The 20,150-nt window shown below is 40.5% G+C and overlaps 1 protein-coding gene across 1 annotated transcript in view; it reads left to right on the top strand.

Annotated features, from left to right (window-relative positions):
* Nucleotides 1–20,150, top strand: part of TRHDE (thyrotropin releasing hormone degrading enzyme) — a 778,828-nt gene that overhangs the window by 689,456 nt on the left and 69,222 nt on the right. The window contains 1 exon segment of the mRNA XM_088452538.1: nucleotides 14,995–15,142. Coding sequence (XP_088308664.1) covers nucleotides 14,995–15,142 — 148 coding nt within the window.

Here is a 20,150-nt window from a genome sequence, read left to right on the forward strand (position 1 = left end):
TGCAGGCACTGCATAAGGGGGTCCTCTCCAGGAGCACAGGGGGCACTGCATATGGGCACTATAACAGGGGGATGCCCCTAATCTTTATTTTCACTTTACATTAATCCCATAAGGACCCGCCTCCTCCGTGGAACACTTGAATGCATGTTCTCCGGGCACCCTGGCTACATGCTACTCCTCTGCCAGGGCCGCCTGCATGCATTTGCCCCCCAGGCTAAAAGTTGCCAGCCAGCCCCTGCCCAGACTTCCTCTTTATCATTTGTGAGCTTTGGCCAAAGATCGTTATTAACTCTGTCTTTGAAATTACAATCTAAATATAGTTGCTTGAAAAGGTAATCCCTGCCTCTGGCTGCCACAGACTTTAGTGTTATTTATATTAATTCTCCTTTGTCTAATTACAAAGGTATACATGTGTTTTTTTTTTAATTTTTCTAGTTCATTACAGTTTAAAATATCCTGCTCTACCAATGTTTTCAGATATTTGCATAATTTGTTGATCTTTCTAGTGCATCTGTTGGCCACATTTGATCTTAGTTCATCTATAATGTAATGCATTTCCTGTTGCATGGTTAACTTCACTTCAAGATATGAAGTCGAAATGTTGACTTGCATGAAGGTGCATATTCTGACTGGTTCAGCATGGGCTGGCAGCATTCAAAGTTAGATCAATCACACCTTGGTTATATGATAATGTTGATTTTGTGTATTAGGAGGTGTGTTCTACTATGATTTAGTACATGCAGTAGGTGGAAGCAACATACACATGAAAAAATAGTTTATTTTAATTAACTAAGCTCTATTAAATTATTGAAGATATATGCCCTGATTCAGAGCCAGACGCTCTGACAGAGTGCTCGCTCTGAATCAGGGCCGAAGGCACTCCCACTGACATCACTTGTGATGTCAGGAGGGCCAGCCCCAGATGGTAGGCATTCCCATAGGAATGCCTCTGTCTGCGCAGCCATGCCCCCGGCACGCCCACCAAAGGGGCCGTGCTGTCACTCACCATCGACAGCATGCCCCCTTGGCCGTCGCTATCCGGGTCTCGCGCATGCGCACTGGGCCAACATCGACCCACTTGCGAGCGCTCAGCACTCGTGAGTGGGTCTGAATTAGGCCCATAGTCTTCTCTAAATAAAAACTCACCCTATAGTATATAAGCATTGCTGTATCTTCCAGCACCAGCACACATAATAGCATTGAACCAAACAACAAGCAACGGGGGAGACTAGGAGCAGGAGAATGGATGCCAGGCATGTCCTTAGGATGTGTCCTGTGCCCATTTATAGAAAGGGAAGACTCTTCAGAAACCCCACAAAGTGGAAAAGGGTGCACCTAGGCAATCATGCGCCCTTTTAGCCTTGTGACCTGGGTAGTGTGCTGTTTGCTCACCCATCATTACCACCCTGGCTGACATCCATGTGTAAATTGTTTTAGTAGTTGCAGAGGTTTATATAATATGTATTATCCAGGGTTTACAATCCACTTGATGATCAGAGATTTTTTTAAAACCTTTCCTTTGAAATACAGTAGCTTTAGTGCATAAACAAATTAGTGATATGTATTATAGTACTGTCATTTAAGAAAGGGCAAAAGCCTGTTGTGTGACTAAAATAAAGTATCCAGATTGCTAATTATCTTATACTTCTGGGCCACATTATATTAGATCAAGGGCACTCTGAATTTATATAAAAATAGCGGAGCAAGATGTCCACCAATATTTATTTAGACTTCAGAAAGGAGAGGCTCCACTGTCACACTATGTCAATTTGTGAGGAATTTTCTCTTATTTACTTATATGCCTGATGGTGCCTTAAATTTATTGTTTGTTTTAAACTGAATGATGTGTATGAGAATCCTATGTTGCTTGTATTTATGGCCAGATAGTTTGGTCAACTCAGCTTTCTGACTGGCTATCCTGCTGCACCAGCTGTAGTGTTTGCTCTCCAGTATACTCATAGGGCAGAGGAGTTATTTGCGGTCTTTTTCTCTGGTTGTCTGAGTCGCTGTACAGACTCAAAATCTGTAGATTGCAAGTTATATAGGAACAGATGAAAGCCTTGATGTCGTTGGAGACCATAGTTTGTACTTGTTTACAATTGGGGTTCTGCAGTAGGCTCCATGTTTGGTGCCCGCTGATCGGACATATAGTAGTTTAATAATTTATTTACATTAACAGCAGTGTGGTCCATACTGTAGCTTAAAGGCCTTATCCAAATACAGTACATGCTAGTGGCTTATGTGTGAAGAAAAAAGCACTTTCTTTTATAATGCAGTAGGGTACTTGTGTACTTTACGGACTCATTGCAGAGAGAACCCAAGTGTCCTACACTCATTATTATTATCAATCATAGTAATGTCTAAGGGCCTGACTCAGACCCACTAACGAGCGGCTGTCCGCTCGCAAGTGGGACGATGGTCTGCACTGCGCATGCTCACGATGGAGGGAGCTCCGTCGTGCGCATGCGCGAGACGCGACGAGCGAAGGACTTTCCTTCACTCGTAGTGTCTGATCAAAGGGGGCGTGCTGTCGATGCTGATTGACAGCACGCCCCCTTTGGGGGGCGTGCCACGCCCAAGGGAACGCCTACCGTCAGAAGCCGGCCCCACTGACATCACTAGTGATGTCAGTGGGAGTGATTTTGGCTCTGATAGAGCCAAAATCACTCCTGGCCTTGCGGTTGAGAAACTCAACCGCAGGCTTCTGCTCGCAGTGGCGATGGTCGCGATGGTCAAGACCATCGCGACCATCATCCTGCACGCTCGTATATGCTGTGGTTGGTGACCCACAGCTATACGAGCGTCCAGGAGGACGCTCCATTTTAATGGAGGTGGGCCCTGATTCAGAGCGAGCGCTCTGGTCAGAGCATCCGGCTCTGAATCAGGGCCTAAATCCCCTTCATGGAGAGGACCCTGACATCATCTGCCAGTGTCCAGCATCATTTCCTACCATCCAAGTGGGCATAGAAGGGAGATATAATTTTGTGGCAAGCATAGCGAGCCACCGAGCACGAAGCGTGGCGAGTGGACAACTTTCTTCTTTAGGTGTATACAACTTTCGGTACTTGTGTACATAAAGTACCCAAGTACATTTAAAACATTCATTGGGTTCTCTCTGCAATGAGTCCGTAAAGTACACAAGTACCATGCAGTAGACATGTGTAAATCTCTTCTCTGAAGAAGTTATTGTTAAATTAAGATTATTCATATGAGAAACTTCATTTTTTTTCAAGTTAGCAATAGCATGCATCTTTTTCCATACATTTTACTATTTTAAATATAATGTATCTGTGTTAAGCCAAGGAACAAAGGGATACAGTATTTAACATCAAAATACGCAGTTATGGGGAATATTAAATGTATCACCCCTAAGAAACATAGGGCCTGATTCAGAGCCGTTCGCTATTTGTGGTCGTTCGTTCAAAAACAAGGGGTGGCTATTCAAATGATCCGTTCGCAAATTGCAGTCTGTTCCCACCTCTAAGTCTGAACGAGCGAGCAAAACATACGCTCGTTTATTTGATAAAAACGCCCCCTGGCCGCACGCACCATACGTCATGTCCGCTATTTATTAGATTAATCGAGTACATCGTACAGCGTATGAACTGCTCGCTATTCTTGTGGTTGGTGTTTTCAACCGCTATTTTGCGAGCAGTTCTGAGTTAAAAAAAAACAAGTGACGTGGTCAATGACGCTGCTGTATTAATTATGCACTCCCTTAAAACGCCCGTTTTGACCTTTAAGCACGCCTGCGTTCAGATCTCCACTCCCCGTTTTCAAGCACCATCCCCTGTTACCACCCACATACGCCTCATTCTGTCACTCAAAATAGCAGGCCCTCGCTATATTGCGTACCAACGATTTTCGGCCGCACTGACTGGTTCGCGCATGCGTACTAAAAACCGTACGCATGCGCAGATGTGCGAACATCGCTCGGAACGAGCGTACTGCCGCTAGCGAGTGGCTCTGAATGAGGGCCATAATCTCTAACATGTTACATCATTTGATCTTTATTGTTAAACTAACTGATTAAAAATGTAGTTATTTATGTGTAATTGTAATTTTTTGTAATGGTTGTGACAATGCTCATGAGCTATAGCTGAACTAAGGGCCTGATTCAGAGCCGGACGCAATTAGCGCTCGCTCGTCCAGAAAAAAGGGGTGGCTATTCAAATGAACCGTTCGCTGTTTGCGGTCTGTTCACGCCTCTAGGTCTGAACGAGCGTACAAAACTTGCGGTCGTTTTTTGGGAAACTACGCCCCCTGGCCGCTCGCATCCTACGTCATGTCCGCTATTTATTAGATTAATCGAGTACATCGAACAGGGTAAGAACTGCTCGCTATTCTTGTGGTTGGTTTTTGCTACCACAATTTTGCGAGCAGTTCTGGTTATAAAATAACCCAGTGACGTGGTCAATGACGCTGCTGTTTTAAATATGCACACCCATAAAACGCCCGTTTTGACCTTTAAGCACGCCTGCGATCGGATCTCCACTCCCCGTTTTCAAGCACCTTCCCCTGTTACCACCCACATATGCCTCTTTCTGTCACTCAAATTAGCAGGCATTCGCTATTTTGCGAGCACATGAATTTCGGCCGCACTGACTGGTTCGCGCATGCGTATAATGATCCGTACGCATGCGCAGTTGGGCAAACATCGCTCAGAGCGAACGAGCTGCCGCTTACGAGTGGCTCTGAATCAGGCCCTAAAGACAAATACTGTATTTATGTTGTAGATCTTGCCATCATTCACATATTATTACTTATGATAAAACCCCCCTTTAGTGGTTTTACAAAATCTATTATTTAGTATTGGTGTCACAACTGATAATGTAGGAGACATCAGAGCAACTGCCATAGAAAATCCAATCCAATAACAGTACAGTGAGAAAGTGTATTATAAATGTTCCCAGATGTGATAACTGGATATACATGCTCAGCAATGAAGAAATACAGACACTTCTCCCATGGGTTATTCCTATAAATAGATCATACTTCTCTTCTAAACTTCCTAGTCTTTTATTTTGTTAAAAGACTCTCAATATTAACTGATGGTTACTAGCCAAATTGCCTATAAGATTACCAGCATGCAACAATCAAACTGCAGCTACAAACATAGGGCCTGATTCAGCAAGGATTGCAGATGCTAATACGTACTCTCTGTGCATGTGTATGCATCTCAGTGTGCGTGTGCAAGTGGCTCACTGCGTACGGAAAAGTGATTGCGGAGATCACTCAGATTCATTGTAAAGGTCTTGACAGGAAGAACCATTTATGTGTGGTTATGGAGAGTGGTCGGCCAAATCCAAGTGTGCCAGTGCGTATGAACGCCGTTACAGGGGCGTACATAAGTTAGCCACTGCAATGCCATACGTAGCTTGAGTGTTCACTGCGTATAGGAAAGTTAGCGATTTATAAGTGAGGTCTGACCTGCCTTAACTGTGCGAGTGGCTCCGCTGGTACTCGATGTTACCGATGTTTTGGCTGGATTGCAAGGTATTAAAGATGTGCTGGAGGGGAAGTGAGCATCTGTATGTTGTCCGTGCTTTGCAAACATTAGCATATTCTCTCAGCAGACTTGCGTACGTGATTGCAGCCGTGATCTCATTAGCGATACTTGCTGAATCAGGCCCATAGTATTTTTAAGTCATGCAGCTGTAATGTATGCAGTTTTTACTGTTCACTTCAAGCAATGCACTTTTGACCATATGGGAATCATAATCTTTGAATATTCATGTCAGGATACAATAAGTATGCATAATTATTACAGTTAATACAAGTAAACAAAGTATTTTTTACTGTGTATTGTTACTATATCTATCTATCTATCTATCTATCTATCTATCTATCTATCTATCTATCTATCTATCATGTATATACAGTAAATATACATTTATTCTGACGTTTCAATTTCCTGGATTGGAGATTTTCCTCAGGGATATCCAGGAGACTGAAACGGCTTTTCAAATGTAAGACAAACTTTGTCAGTTTATTCCCAGGTGCTCATTAAGTGATATGTCTGGGTGTGGTTCTGCCTCTTTAAGCCAGGACCCATACTCATGGATGAATCATAATTTGTATTTCAAATCTGTGTGTTAGCTGGAGCCAAAAGTGGCAGAGCAATGCTCATATTTTTGAGAGTCAGTGTAGGGACCGGCAAGATGGGAAGACTGTGACGTGGTTGGCCAGCTGGACAATTTTTTACAATACATTGGAATTAATATTCCCTGTATTTAAAGAAATATTAGTTTGAAAAGTGAGTGCAGAGTTTCTATGATAATATATATATATATATATATATATATATATATATACTGCATATATATATATATGGGAAGGCGGGGCTAGTTGTTTCAGAGGCAAGTTGTAATGAAGAATCTAAAACCACGCCTACATCTCACCAGCCATGGCTTGTGAGACTGGGAACAAGTTTACACATGTTACCATCAGTGCTCAGCGAAACAACGCTAACGCAGACATGTTTTTGTAAAAGGTACCTAAACAAAGTCGTTTTTCTTGTTCCAAAGTAATATTTTTCACCTAGGTTTGAAGTCGTATCTTGGCTGGAATGTTAAAGGTAAAGGTTTATCATTCATTTTGTTAGAATCACAGACCATTAGTGTACAGTATTTATTATCATTTTTATCGTTAATTGAAGCATGGAAATCGAACTATGTCCATCTTGATTATCTGACGTCACTTGGGGCAAGTTGTTACACAAGTAACAATGTGCCCCACAGTCAGTGACGGATTTCCCACTAGACATGGGAGGCACATGCCTAAGGGCAACTTCCTTTTTTTTTACCCAGAGAGTGACTATCTTGTGAACAGGGGGCGGAGCTAGTCGGACAGAGCAGGACTGCTGTCAAAACCTGGCCAGGAGTGGGTCCAGTGTATTGCATGTAAAGGGTGGGCTCATACTGCTTGTGTAGAGGGGATGCAGTAGCTTTTAATTGCACTAATTGCAGTGAAGACAATGAGTGATGTCTTTCATTGTCATCAGACTATACACACCAGGACATTCTCTGACAGACCAACACTGAGGTAAGACATCCTTTTTTTTTCATCTTCCAGGCTCCCACAGCCTCCTTATGCATACTTGTGTAATATATACACCTGGGTATTGTACTGCACATACCCCCATGTACTTGGCCTTTATGTATATGCTGTGTGATACATGACTATCTTTCTGAAATTGTCCCTCCACCTGGTTGCTATTATTATAATCTACATTGGGGCGCACATTCGACCCCTGTATTCTCAATACTAGTTGCTGCATAAAGATTTTTTTTTTTTCTACCGCTGTGAATAGTCTCTTGCAGTGTGGGCTTCTATTGGATATCATGTTACTGTTATATGAGGCACACCCCTCCCTATATCATATACATATTGATCATGGATTATAACATTTTTGAACTTATGTGTTTTAAAGGACCTGTCAGACTATGAATGCTTACGTTGTTTATATGCACTCCCTTTTAGTGAACCATTGATGTTTAGAAGCTATTGTGCCTTGACAAAGGTCCATATTGGACCGAAACGTTGGCAAATGATGTTGGTTTAATCATTAAATACTGAATAATCTTGCTGAAAATCTGGAGAGTGTTTTTTCTTCTTTCTTGAAGAGGCTAGACTATTATATATATATATATATATATATATATAAATATATACTCATCAACCAGACGCGGCACTCGTGGTACTTGATTTCAATTTTAATCCATATAATGTACACAGCAACGTTTCAGTGCCTCTGTTATACCTGTCCTCAGGCTAACATAAAATAACAATGCTCCTACCTTAAATTGCATCACCCGTGTCTAGACTCGTGCATCATAGCCAAACGCAGTACCGCTCACCCGGACCAGCGGCACACTCTGAGTGACATCCGGGTGAGCATTGTTATTTTATGTTAGCCTGAGGACAGTGCCAGTATAGCAGAGGCCACTTCCGCTTCTTGAAAAAGCCGTTGGTGTGCAGAGAAACATGTTGAGGACATGGACCATCATTTGAGAGCTGAGCACAACTGCTGTTATGTTAGCCTAAGGACAGTGCTAGTATAGCAGAGGCACTGAAACATTGCTGTGCACATTATATGGATTAAAATTGAAATAAGGTACCATTAGTGCCACGTCTGGTTGATGAGTATGCAATTGTATTATGTTTGCACCTGCCCAAGTTTATTTATTACTGGGAGAGCTGGACAATATATATTTATATACATGTAGTGGAGACAGCAGCACTCACAGGACTTCCAGTTAGGTTTCAATCATTTCAATCTATTTTATTAGAAATTTTCCATAGGGATCCCTGAGTATCCTATGATTTAAACCTGACTGGAAGTCCTGTGAGTGGGGATTCAATCCCCCGGGGAGGGCACCAAGGCAAGGTTCGGCTGTCTACGTGAAGTGCCGGATTTTGTATCCTGTGTGTATATATATATATATATATATATGTGTGTATATATATATATATATATATATATATATTTTAGACATCCAAATAGCGACACTCCGGACTGAAATAACTTGGTACACAGAGACCTTCTTAGAGCAATGTTTCAGTGCCTTTATTAGCATGCTGGCTTGACAAAAGTACTAATAAATTCGCTGAAACATTGCTCTAAGCAGGTCTCTGTGTACCAAGTTATTTCAGTCCGTTGAGCCGCTATTTGGACGTCTATATTTTAGCAGCTCGTGTTGGTGGTCTGACTGTGGATGGCACCCGGCAAAGTTATTTCTTCTGTATTTGAAGAGTGCTGCATTGTGGATATTATATATATATATTTTTGGGATGTGCACCGACCCCCATGTTTTGGTTTTGATTTTGGTTTCGGATCTGTATCTCCTTGTGTTTTGGATCTGGATTTGGTTTTGCCAAAACCGCCCCTTGCGTGTTTTCGTTTTGGATCTGTATTTTTTCTAAAAAATCATAAAAACAGCTAAAATCACATAAGTTGGGCTTTTTTGTTCCTACAGTATTGTTAACCTCAATAACATTAATTTCCACTCATTTCCAGTCAATTTTGACAACCTCACAGCTCACAATATTGTTTTTATCCAGTTTAGGCCCAACATTTTCTCTACGTTATCTGGTTGACTAAGCTAAACAGCAGCAGTGGGTGGCACAAACTCGTGGCAGTTTAACTTCCAACATGGCACATAAGGAAACATATGTTTTCATTAAAGAGGCTTGAAGAAGATGGAGTATGTATGTAGTTGATGGCAGGGACAGGAAGGGTTGATTGGTAGTAAATTTTAGTAAATTTTTTGATTCCGAAGCAAATTTATGGAGGGAGGAGGGGAGAGTATGAGTGAACAATATTTTGCCCACAAAATCAACTTGTTGGTTCAGAATAATTTTAAAAATTAAAGGGGCATGCAGTAGATGCTGTCTGTGGTCATTAACATTTCTGGACATTTTTGGCATTCAGAAACCTCATGTCTGAGATTGCAGCAGCTGTGGCAGTTCATCTTCCAACATGGCACATCAGGAAACAAATGTTTTTATTATTCAAGAGGCCTGAGGGAGTTGGAGCATGTATGTAGTTGAAGGCAGAGAAAGGAAGATTTGATTAGTTGTAAATTTTATTTAATTTTTTTATTCCGAAGCAAATTTATGAGGGAGGAGGGGAGGCATTTACAAAAAATATTTAAATCATTTACATAATTCTTGCCCCAGAAGAATCCTTGAGCTCTGTTTCTCTGCAGGGGTTTCTTTTCATCCCAGAAGGGGACCAGAAAGACTACTAGTAGTACTTTAAAAAACAATTGACTGTTAAACAAAACATTGCAAGGGGGTGAAAATATGACAGTAGTCTCCCAGTTGCACAGCAGATCACTGACGCCATAACATTAATGCTGGTGTTAGATGTGCGTCCAATATCTGCCAATAATGCAGTGGGTTTTAGACAGTTAATTGAGGTCCTTTCTCCCCGCTACCAAATTCAATCAAGATTCCACTTCACTAGAAAAGCAATTCCCAACCTGTACAGGGACATTAAAAAACTTAATTAGTGGCCTCCAAAATGCAGTTGTACCCACTGTCCACTTAACCACAGATATGTGGACAAGCTGAACAGAGCAAATGCAAGATTTAAGAATCAAGGTTTGAGTCACATGTTGTGTCTTTCTTCCCAATGGACACAGATCTGAAGCAATGCAAAGAGCTGTTGGTAAGCAAATTTTCAGCTCAAGTGTCATGTGATTCAGCAATGGTTTCTCCTTCAGTTTTTTCTGCAAGTGCATACTAAACTTTCCCAAAAGACCCACTGGTGATGCAGATGAGTCAACACAACCAAGTTTTGACATCTGGTTGGGTTTAAAGGAATTGCCCACAATTAATGAGACCTCTACCGTGACTCCATCTGATACAGTCACCATTCAAAGAATTCAAAGAATGGATGAGGACTATTTGACATATTTTAATGATAGCGCCCTATGGCAAATAGGGATGTCAGAAGTCCATTTGACTACTTGCAGGAAAAAAAGGCAATTTGGAGGCCCTTGCACAAACTGGCTTTCCTTTACTTGAGCTGACCACCCTCCAGTGTGTACTCAGAAAGAGTTTTCAGCACAGCCTTTCCACACTTCCTCAAAGTGTGCAAAAGATGATGTTCATCAAAATTAACTACAAATTCTATGCCAATTACATCCAAAAATTACAGAGGCAGCTGTAATGGTGGAATCCAGCAGGGACAAATTTATATTGTGTGAAGATGATGTACACACCGATGAGGGTGAGGAATTGGATGATCATAGCATCAACGTCTTGCCTCTGTAAAGCCAGTTTGTGCACATGGAGATCATTGCCAGCAATGTCAGCTGCCAATTGGCAGCTTGCTTTGTGGGGGCCCAAACAAACCAATTGCTTCATGATTGATATTGTTGATGATGGTGTTGGTGGTGAAGATGGCAGGTGCTTGGATCTAGCAGAGAGAAGGGAGCTCGCTGATGCTGGACTACTTGTTAATACTTTTTTAGCCAAAGTTTCTGAATTTTGAAAAAACTTTTTGGATGGATGCACTGCAGATAACGTAACAGGGTGAAGATTCCTAGATGGTCAAGGTTCCTACCTTTACTTTCTCTGGATTTACAAAGGGTACAGATGGCTTGACAATTGTTTTCTGGACTTAGGTAGAAATAATTTCACACATAATAAAGTGAATTTTTTTGTCTTGTGCCAGGCATGACAATGTTTCTTCCACTGGTGCCTGATTTACATAAACCACATCCTCATCAACAACATCTTTATTAGCATTAGCTACACAAATATCCTGCTCATCCTGGTGCACTTCCACAGACTCATCCTTGATTTCTATATCAGCACATTCACTTGTGCTTACATCGTCACAAGCGGCAGAACCGCCAGTGATAAATAAAGGCCTTAACCTTTTCTTACCATTTCGTGTGGTGAAAGGCATATTGACAATTTTATGTCTTTCTGCAGCTAACTTTCCCTTTGATGTTTTTTCTTTACCACTGTAAAAGATTGGTTATTGATTTTAGATGCCCTGACTTAAGCCCTATATGCCCTTGGGCATAAGCTTTAGTAGATGATGTAGATGGACTAGTATCATCATGACTGGTGGCACTTGCAGCAGCACCAGCACTAGTATGTGGTTCCTGCTATCCTCTCAACTGATCGTTCTCCATATCAACAAACACATATGAAGTGGGGTACAGCACACACATCAATTTGTACCAAATTTTAAATATTACACTGCGGTATCAATGACCTAAAGTGTCACAAGATTTTTTTTATGAATAAGAAAAGAATAATACACTGTGCTGCCACTTACAGTGATGGCATTATGTTTTATATATAGCACATGTTATTTAGCACTTTGTTGTGGTCTAGTAGTTGGTGTGTAGAATAATAATTTATTCACAATTGAGGAAAGAAGTGAAAAGTTGAATATTACACTGCGCTACCACTTAGTGCCACAATATTTTTATGAATAAGAATAACACACTGTGCTATGACTTATAGTGTCACAATACGTGGATGATAAACTGCGGTCTGGCTGGCAGTGTCACTGACCAATAACAGCTCAGCTAAGTTGCTGATGCACACACACACACACAAAAAATATCTTTTAGTTTATTTTTTGTGGTTTGATAATATTAATTTTTTCACTTTTATTTTTTTTACACTGGGGAAGAGCACCCCTGAACGAGGCAGCAGCCCCATTGATGAACAACACAGACAGCACCACTTCTTTCTGGACAACAAAGCACCCCTGCGAAAGTGCGGACAGACCACCTGCAGTGCAGAGTCACAAATACGTGGACGATAAACTGCGGTCTAGCCAGCAGTGTCACTAAACAATAATAGCTCAGCTAATTTGCTAATTCACACACACGTTCAGCTGCCGGTCCTCTGCCACTGATCCTCTCTTAAGACGATATTGAGATGATAAGTACTCTGTAAGTCATAATACAATGCACTTTTTGCACTATTGCACTCTTTATTGTAGATCTGCTTTACTGATGGAATACATACAAGGATTTATAAAAGATTTTTGGCATATTATCAAGGTGTGCGGATTGTCTCTATTGGACTACAGTACATGTGTGTGTATATATATATATAGTTAATGGAAAAATGTTTATTTTAACTAATTGCAACTATGAAAGAATGTGTGCCTAATGAATTTGATCAAAGTATCAATGTATCATTTGGAGTGCATGAAGCATTTATATTGTGTGAGAATTTACTGTTGGTGGATAATAGCATTTGGCATGCTCTCATGAGGTTAGCAAGCTGCAGACAACTATCACACAGTTGGTCAATCTGTGTTGGTTCAGTTAATAAAAATAATGACCAGAGCTAACTAAATAACAATATTACGGGTATTCATTTATCCGCAATATTTTTTCAGGGGCAAAAAACGGGAATTATCCCCATTTTTAGATTTGGGGAAATCAATTAGAGCCAATTTTTTGCACCCAAAATATTATCTGTTTTCAGGCAAATACACATAGAATCTGTGATAGGTTCACTGACCTTCATGTTTTTGCGGGCGCCTTCCCAAAAACAGGCTAATTATAGGGGATTTTTTTCAGAGCCTGCAGAAGTCCTGAAAAAAATCCACAACAAGTGCTGCAGGCATCCTCACTTCAAGGTTAAATGGATAGCCCTGGGGATCTATTAGCACACAGTAATTTTGTGGCTAATTACATTTCCCCCTAATTGTGTTAGAGTAGATCATGTTATCATTGAAAACAAAGGCAAGTCAAACTTCTACTTACTTCATATTGATTGGCATATATGAACGTATGATTCAGCTCTAATTTGTCTTAGTGTTGCATAATAGAAGACTGAAGATACAGGATCCAGCATGTGAGCATTTTCTTCTTAATTTCTGAACAATGATTGTATTCCAAGCACCAATTTTTGGCAGTCAAATACACTAATATAGATATTACAATGCAACTTGAGGTAAAGCTGGGTACACACTACACAATATGTTGTTTAATCTGGAGGATCGATGACATATCATCCAAATTAGGCAGTCTGTACCTGCTGTGTCTTCAGGGCGTATTCAGTGACATCGCCCATCAGACTGCATGTAGGTTCGGTGGGCAATATCATCAGCGGGGGGCCGTGCTGTCAAATGCAGCATGGCCTCCACTGTCACACCATCAACCCCGGCATTGGCAAGTGTGTATGCACTTGTCGATACCAGGACCCCTGCCATGACCCGCCGCCTATGATATCGTGCTGGGTACACATCGGCTAATGTGTACCCAGTATAACTGTCTCAGGAGGAGTACTGTAGGTTGGGAATGGATATAAGTATATTGGAAACTCCAGTTAAAAATAGATATTTTCTTGTGTCACCCTTTCAAAGATGTTTAGATATATGGCATATATCAGACCTCATGGCATGGAACACCATATCACTGAATAACAATGTCAACAGGCAATCATTAAATACAATTGTCAACAATCTGTAAAGTTGATAAGAATAAAAAAGAGTTTAACATTAACAAGGGCATTTGTATTTTTGGCTATAATGTTCTCAACCTCATAAGTACATATCCATATTAACTTCTGATAGTCTGAGCAATTGTACAGTAAATTCATGCTCCTTTGTTTATCCTATGTATCATACTGTAAAATTAAATGGATAATGCCTTTTATTTAGTGTAAATTAAAATACACAGTATTTGCTAACTGCATGTATCTGTATTTATCTGATTACCACAAGGTTATTGTTCACAATGCCTCCTTGATTACTTATTTCTTATTTTAGTATAAACTGCACATTAGTTTGGGCGCAGTGTGTTTTACAGGTGAATGTAAAGTAATGCTGCACAATGTACATGTGTAACGGGCAATCACTGATGTGATAAGCAGAAATTTAATAGACAAACAGTTACAACTGTCTTCATACAAAAGTAAATGTGTGGCTGTAATAGTAGCATAGCTTTGATAATGATTAATAATATAACAACTGTGTTGTATCATGATACACAAATGCAAATATTTATGTTTGCATTTTGAATAGGAACAGTTATTTTTCAGTCATTGCCTCAGGCAGCAGTGTGCCATAGACACACCTATGGCGCAAAATCATTGAAATTTAAATTTTCTTATTAATTTGAAATAATTACCTGCAGAATGGATAGCGTGTTCAGGGGAAGGTATTTCACTAGATGTTCCTTTTGATGTAGATCAGACATTTGGTGTAGGTGTAAAAAGAGAATGAGTGTCAACAAGAAGAAAAAAGGAAATTATCATACAAAACTAATTAAGAGAATAAAGTACTTATCATCAGTATTTTTAATCACACATGCATAAATGGGTTTCTGATATTGTCCTTTTAATGCACTGGATGATTCTTCAGATCAGTTTTACCTAAATGGTTTCAATATGTCATTTGTCTTTCAAGAACTTGTCACTTGTACTCTTCTGCTCCTCAAAAAATAACTTCAAACAAACTTTTCCAACAGATCATATTTAACATTCCTTTCTCTAATTTTTCAGAGCTGGATATCTGACACAAAATATTCCCCTGGAGGTTATAAAATACCTTTCTGAAGAAAAGGATTTTCTTCCATGGCATGCTGCAAGCCGAGCACTTTATCCTCTAGATAAATTGCTGGACCGAACCGAAGACTACAGTATATTCAGTGTAAAAGATAAACTATTTTCTACTATGTAGTTAAGACCTTGGTTTTACTCACATGAAAACATACATAATTTAATTTTAGCTATTTCTGTAGACTGTTTCTGTAGTGAATGAATGCCAAAGAAATATATTTTAGTGACAAATAAATATATCCCAATTGTACGAAGAGTAGAAATAAATGAAAAAGTCAGAAATTGGTCAACAAAGCAGTTTATTAACTTTTTAGATGTATCATTATAGAATTACAAAATGTAAGAATGAAATATATAACTGTGAAATGCTGACATAAATTCATAGCCTCAAGGCATATTTGCTATTTGAAAAGCAATATAAAATACTTGAATTGTAGTTAGTTATAGCATATGTTTATGGTCATAAAAGTTTACTATTATTTTATTGTTGTGCTTTTACAATGTTTATGTTGTACATAGTGCATTGTAGATGTTTTTAAAATGTAGTAAATCTCCACCCCACCAAATTTCTTGATGTTTGTACATCTAAAGAAGCTGCAGTATTGTGGGAATGTTACTAAAGTATACAAGGGCTTCTCAAGCTTTCATTTATTAACCTGGGCATTCTCCATACTTTACTAAGTACACGGCATTGTCTTTCTGGCTTTCTTAAAGTATGTGGGTGTTAGACATTTATCTATCAAAGGAAATATTATTTATTTGTGTTGCCCTGTTGTATGCTATAGCTCTATTGTGTTTGCATTCTATATATTACTATGAAAATATAAGGGTGAAACACTTTAAAAACAAAAATACAAAAACAAAAATGAATAAAATATTATTAACTGTATAGGAAATCAATACAAGCAAAAAAAAAATCTGTCATATTACAAATTAAGATGATATTCATATTAATAAACAGAATATAGGACATACGCAATGCAAAGAAAGCAGAACATGGGGAAGGGGGGAGAATGAAGACTCATACTTTACAGAAAAGTACAAACAGATATTAGGGGCCAAATGTAATAGGGTTCGAGTTTTAGTTAAAATCCAAGGTGCGAGTTGGTGCAGGTACAGTAAAAGCATGCAAACTTTGGAGCTTGAGGCTACTACACTATGTGAATGTGCGCGAGTATCTCCTATGTAAACTCACACCTTTTAATGCGACTAGCATTAAAAGATGCAAGTTATACAGAAGCCTTTACAGATCAGTAAGATCTGTGAAGGCTTCTGTCTGTTAAAAAAAAGAAGTGACCCTAAAATGTTTTCAAAAAAATTACGTGCACCCCCTTCCCAATAAGCATAAATAGCCCCAGGCTATGTAAAGCCTGTCCTGGTTCTAAAAATACATGGAACAAAATGATTTGGGTTTCCCGGTATTTTCCATAATCAGCACTGGACTCTTTCTAGTGGGGGGGGGGTAAGGCCACATCCAAAGAAACCCTTTCACTGGGTTCCCTACAAAAGCATTACCCTTGACCGCTAGTTAGCCTAGGCCGGGGATACCTGGGGAGATGGGTAATCATAAGGTTCACCTCAATTAACCTTGCTGTTACATCATTGGTTACAATGTAGCAGTTGCCACCATAGACTTCAATGGAGATTTTCCACCATTGAAGTCTACGGGGGAGACAGGCTGACCGTGCAGAGCCAATCAGTGAGCAACTCCTACGGAGGTGCCCATTGATTGGCTGGTGGCTTCTTTAATGGCTGGGCATACATGGGTCCCAGTCATTCGCATGGAGGAAGGCTATGTGTAAACATTGAAATTATCAACCTGTCACCCACTGGCCAGGGATGCTGGGGATAGCCCCAGGCTATTAGCCCAGGCCTATGGTGCCCTGGAGAGGGGGACAACTTTATTTAGCAGTCCCCACCTCCCCAGGGATTTCTGGCCTGGCTGACTAACTAACAGTCAGAGGTAATGGTTTGGCCTTGGGACCCAGTGAAAGGGTTTCCGTGGCTGTGGCATTAACCCCCACTAGAAAGAGCCCAGTGCTGGTTATGGAAAATACAAGGGACCCCTACTCATTTTGTCCCCTGTATTTACACAACCAGGACTGGATCAGAAAAGCCCTCTGCATGTTGTTAAAATACAGGGGGCCCCTACACATTTTGTCTCCTGTATTTTAAAAACCAGCAAAGGCTGGTTATGCTTATTTGGAGATGGGTGCACATCATTTTTTTTATTTTAAAGTATTTTTATATGTACATACAGAAACATACACTTATCTCATGGATATGTACATGTTTCTGTGTTACTTTGACCTGCTCAGGATAAACTCACTATTGTTTTGGCGATGTCTAAGTCAGTAATATGTGCCAGTGAAGCACTTACACTCTATTACATTGCCCGAGTTCTATCTAGAGAATGGTAAAACATCTGGATGCAAGATGCTTTTTTGTGAGTAATAGTAAACTCAGAAAAATGCTAATTTTACCATAGTCACACCCTATTACATTTGCAAGTGAGTAAAAAAAGTGAGTTTAGCGTTAAACTCGCATTTTTTTACAAATTTGCAACCTATTACATTTGACCCCAGGTCTTAGATTTTTTGCTGTTACTAAGGGTAAAGTCTTGCATTCTTGAGATGTTTAGCAAAATAAACACAGTGCAAACTTTGCACTCTGAGGCCTAGAATGAGTCCTGCTGTAAATATATGTTAACATAATGTCATAAGTTTAAATAACCAGATTTTTCTTTCATTTGAAATTGCAGTTCTGCCCTTTAGAATTGCCATTTTCATATTACTGTGGGCTGTGGCTTGGGCTACAAGTGTGTCATCCAGAGCTGTAACTACACTTTTTGGTGCCCTGTGCCCAAGAGAGCATTGCCCCCCCCACTCCATTTTTAAATAGTGACATAAGATAGTGCACCTGAAAAATGGCCATGGCTTCATGGGGAAGGGCCAGGGAAGAGATAAGGGAGGCCAGGAGATGCTGGGGATAAAAGAAGAGGAGCTACAAGTGAGAATGATAATAAACAGGAAAATTGACAGGGCCAAACAGTGCCCATGCCCTGCGGTGCCCTGTGTCATGGCACTGTTCGCACTATCCTAGTTACGGCCCTGGTGTCACCGTAGAGTATACTGGAGTGTCATGTCTATTTTTATGTGCTCCACATTAAAGAAATAGAAACTGTTTCTTTTTCTTCTCCCAGGAGAAGGGGGTGTGGCCTAAGTGTGGGAGGTGTGGCCATGCCCCCTTGAGCTAAAGCAGAAAACCACTCTGCGCTGTGCACTGGGCAGAAGGATGCTGTGAGCCCCTCAGCCCAGCGCAAAGCCAGAGGGGGGTGTGATCAGTGTCATCGCTCCCCCCACACAGTCATAGGAAACTACTGTGGCTGCTGCTCAGAAGCTGTGTGCTGAGCTGCTGTGTGGGTGGGAGGTGTGAGTGAGGGAAAGGGAGAGCGGCGCCGGGCCCCTCTAGCAAGCCCAGGCCTGCTCCTTCCCCCTCAGCACCCCTGCACCTATGTACAGGTTTTTATTTGGTTAAGTATACTGGAAGTTGCAGAGTTATAATTGCCATGAATAATGGTCTCTTCACCGTAGTTAAAGATTGATGTTTTGTCTACACAGAGGATGTGTGGGCAGGTGTTACAGTACATACTGTATTTCTCAGCCCATAATGATGAGTTAAGGTTGTGCTAAGTATTGCTAGCAGCTAGTGACTGGAAAGATGCCACATAACAAATCTCAAAATACAATACACCCACAGACAGAGCATCATACTTTAACTATGATAGCTTCCATCTCCAGTACACAGAGTATACATGTCTTTTTAATCAGTGCTTATACCATAACTAGGTTAGGAAATGGCTAAACAACCCTAAAGGACAACATCTAAACATCTTTAAAAATTGAACAATTGTAAAGCACAACAGAATATGTTGGCGCTATGCAAGTAAATGTGATAATAACTAATTAAAAAGACTTTATGAATAAAATATATATATCACATATCACAGAACTAAGCATAAACAGAGCTGCCATGATACTAAGGGGTACATTTACTAAAGTGAGAGTTTTTAGATGTGAGTTTTAGAAGAGATGTTGTCCATAGCAACCAATCAGATTCTAGCTAATATCTTCTAGAAGGTACTAGTTAAATGTTAAGTAGAATCTGATTGGTTGCTATCGGCAACATCTCTTCTAAAACTCACTTCTAAAAACTCTCACTTTAGTAAATTTACCCCCTAGAGCAGAACTGTTATAGTGAAAAACTAATATTGCTATCACATATAGTATAATCCATAAATACTGAGAAGTATAACCATCTAATAACAGACTGTGGGGTCTATGTACTAAGCTTTGAAGAGATATAAAGTGGATGAAGATAAAGTACCAACCAATCAGCTCCTAACTGTCACTTTACAGGCTATGTTTCTGGAATTTGGAGACACTGAGCTCTGCCCAGAACAGCCAGAAAATTAAATAGTGTTTCACACTATTGTGGTGGTCACAGGAGATGACCAAATAGAAGTTTGTTAGCTCCAAATAAGTGTATTTACAAAGACAAGTATGTAGCTAAGGGTGCTAGGACCTCCACAGCATAAAAGTTAATACACTTCATGAAGTTATACACTTTTTGAGCTCAGGCCCTGATTCAGAGCTAGACGCTCTGACAGAGAGCTCGCTCTGAATCAGGGCCGTCCCTCTTACTTTTTGGAGCAGCCTCCTGGACGCTTGTATAGTTGTGGGTGACCACCCACAGCTATAGCGAGTGGCCAGGAAGATTGTCGCGATGGTCAAGACCATCGCGACCATCGGGCTTGAAACGAGACCCTTGTTGTAGGGTCTCATTGCCGCAAGCCCTGGAATGCTTTTGGCTCTATCAGAGCCAAAATCACTCCCACTGACATCACTTGTGATGTCAGTGGGGCCAGCCCCAGATGGTAGGCATTCCCACAGGAATGCCTCCGTCTGGGCAGCCATGCCCCCGGCACGCCCATCAAAGGGGGTGTGCTGTCACTCAACATCGACAGCACGCCCCCTTTGGTGCAAGACCCATAGTGACGGCTTGGCTGTCGTTATTCGGGTCTTGCGCATATGCATGAC

Source organism: Taudactylus pleione, unplaced genomic scaffold (genome assembly GCF_031769625.1).
Source record: "Taudactylus pleione unplaced genomic scaffold, aTauple2 ptg000038l, whole genome shotgun sequence".
NCBI lineage: Eukaryota > Metazoa > Chordata > Amphibia > Anura > Myobatrachidae > Taudactylus > Taudactylus pleione.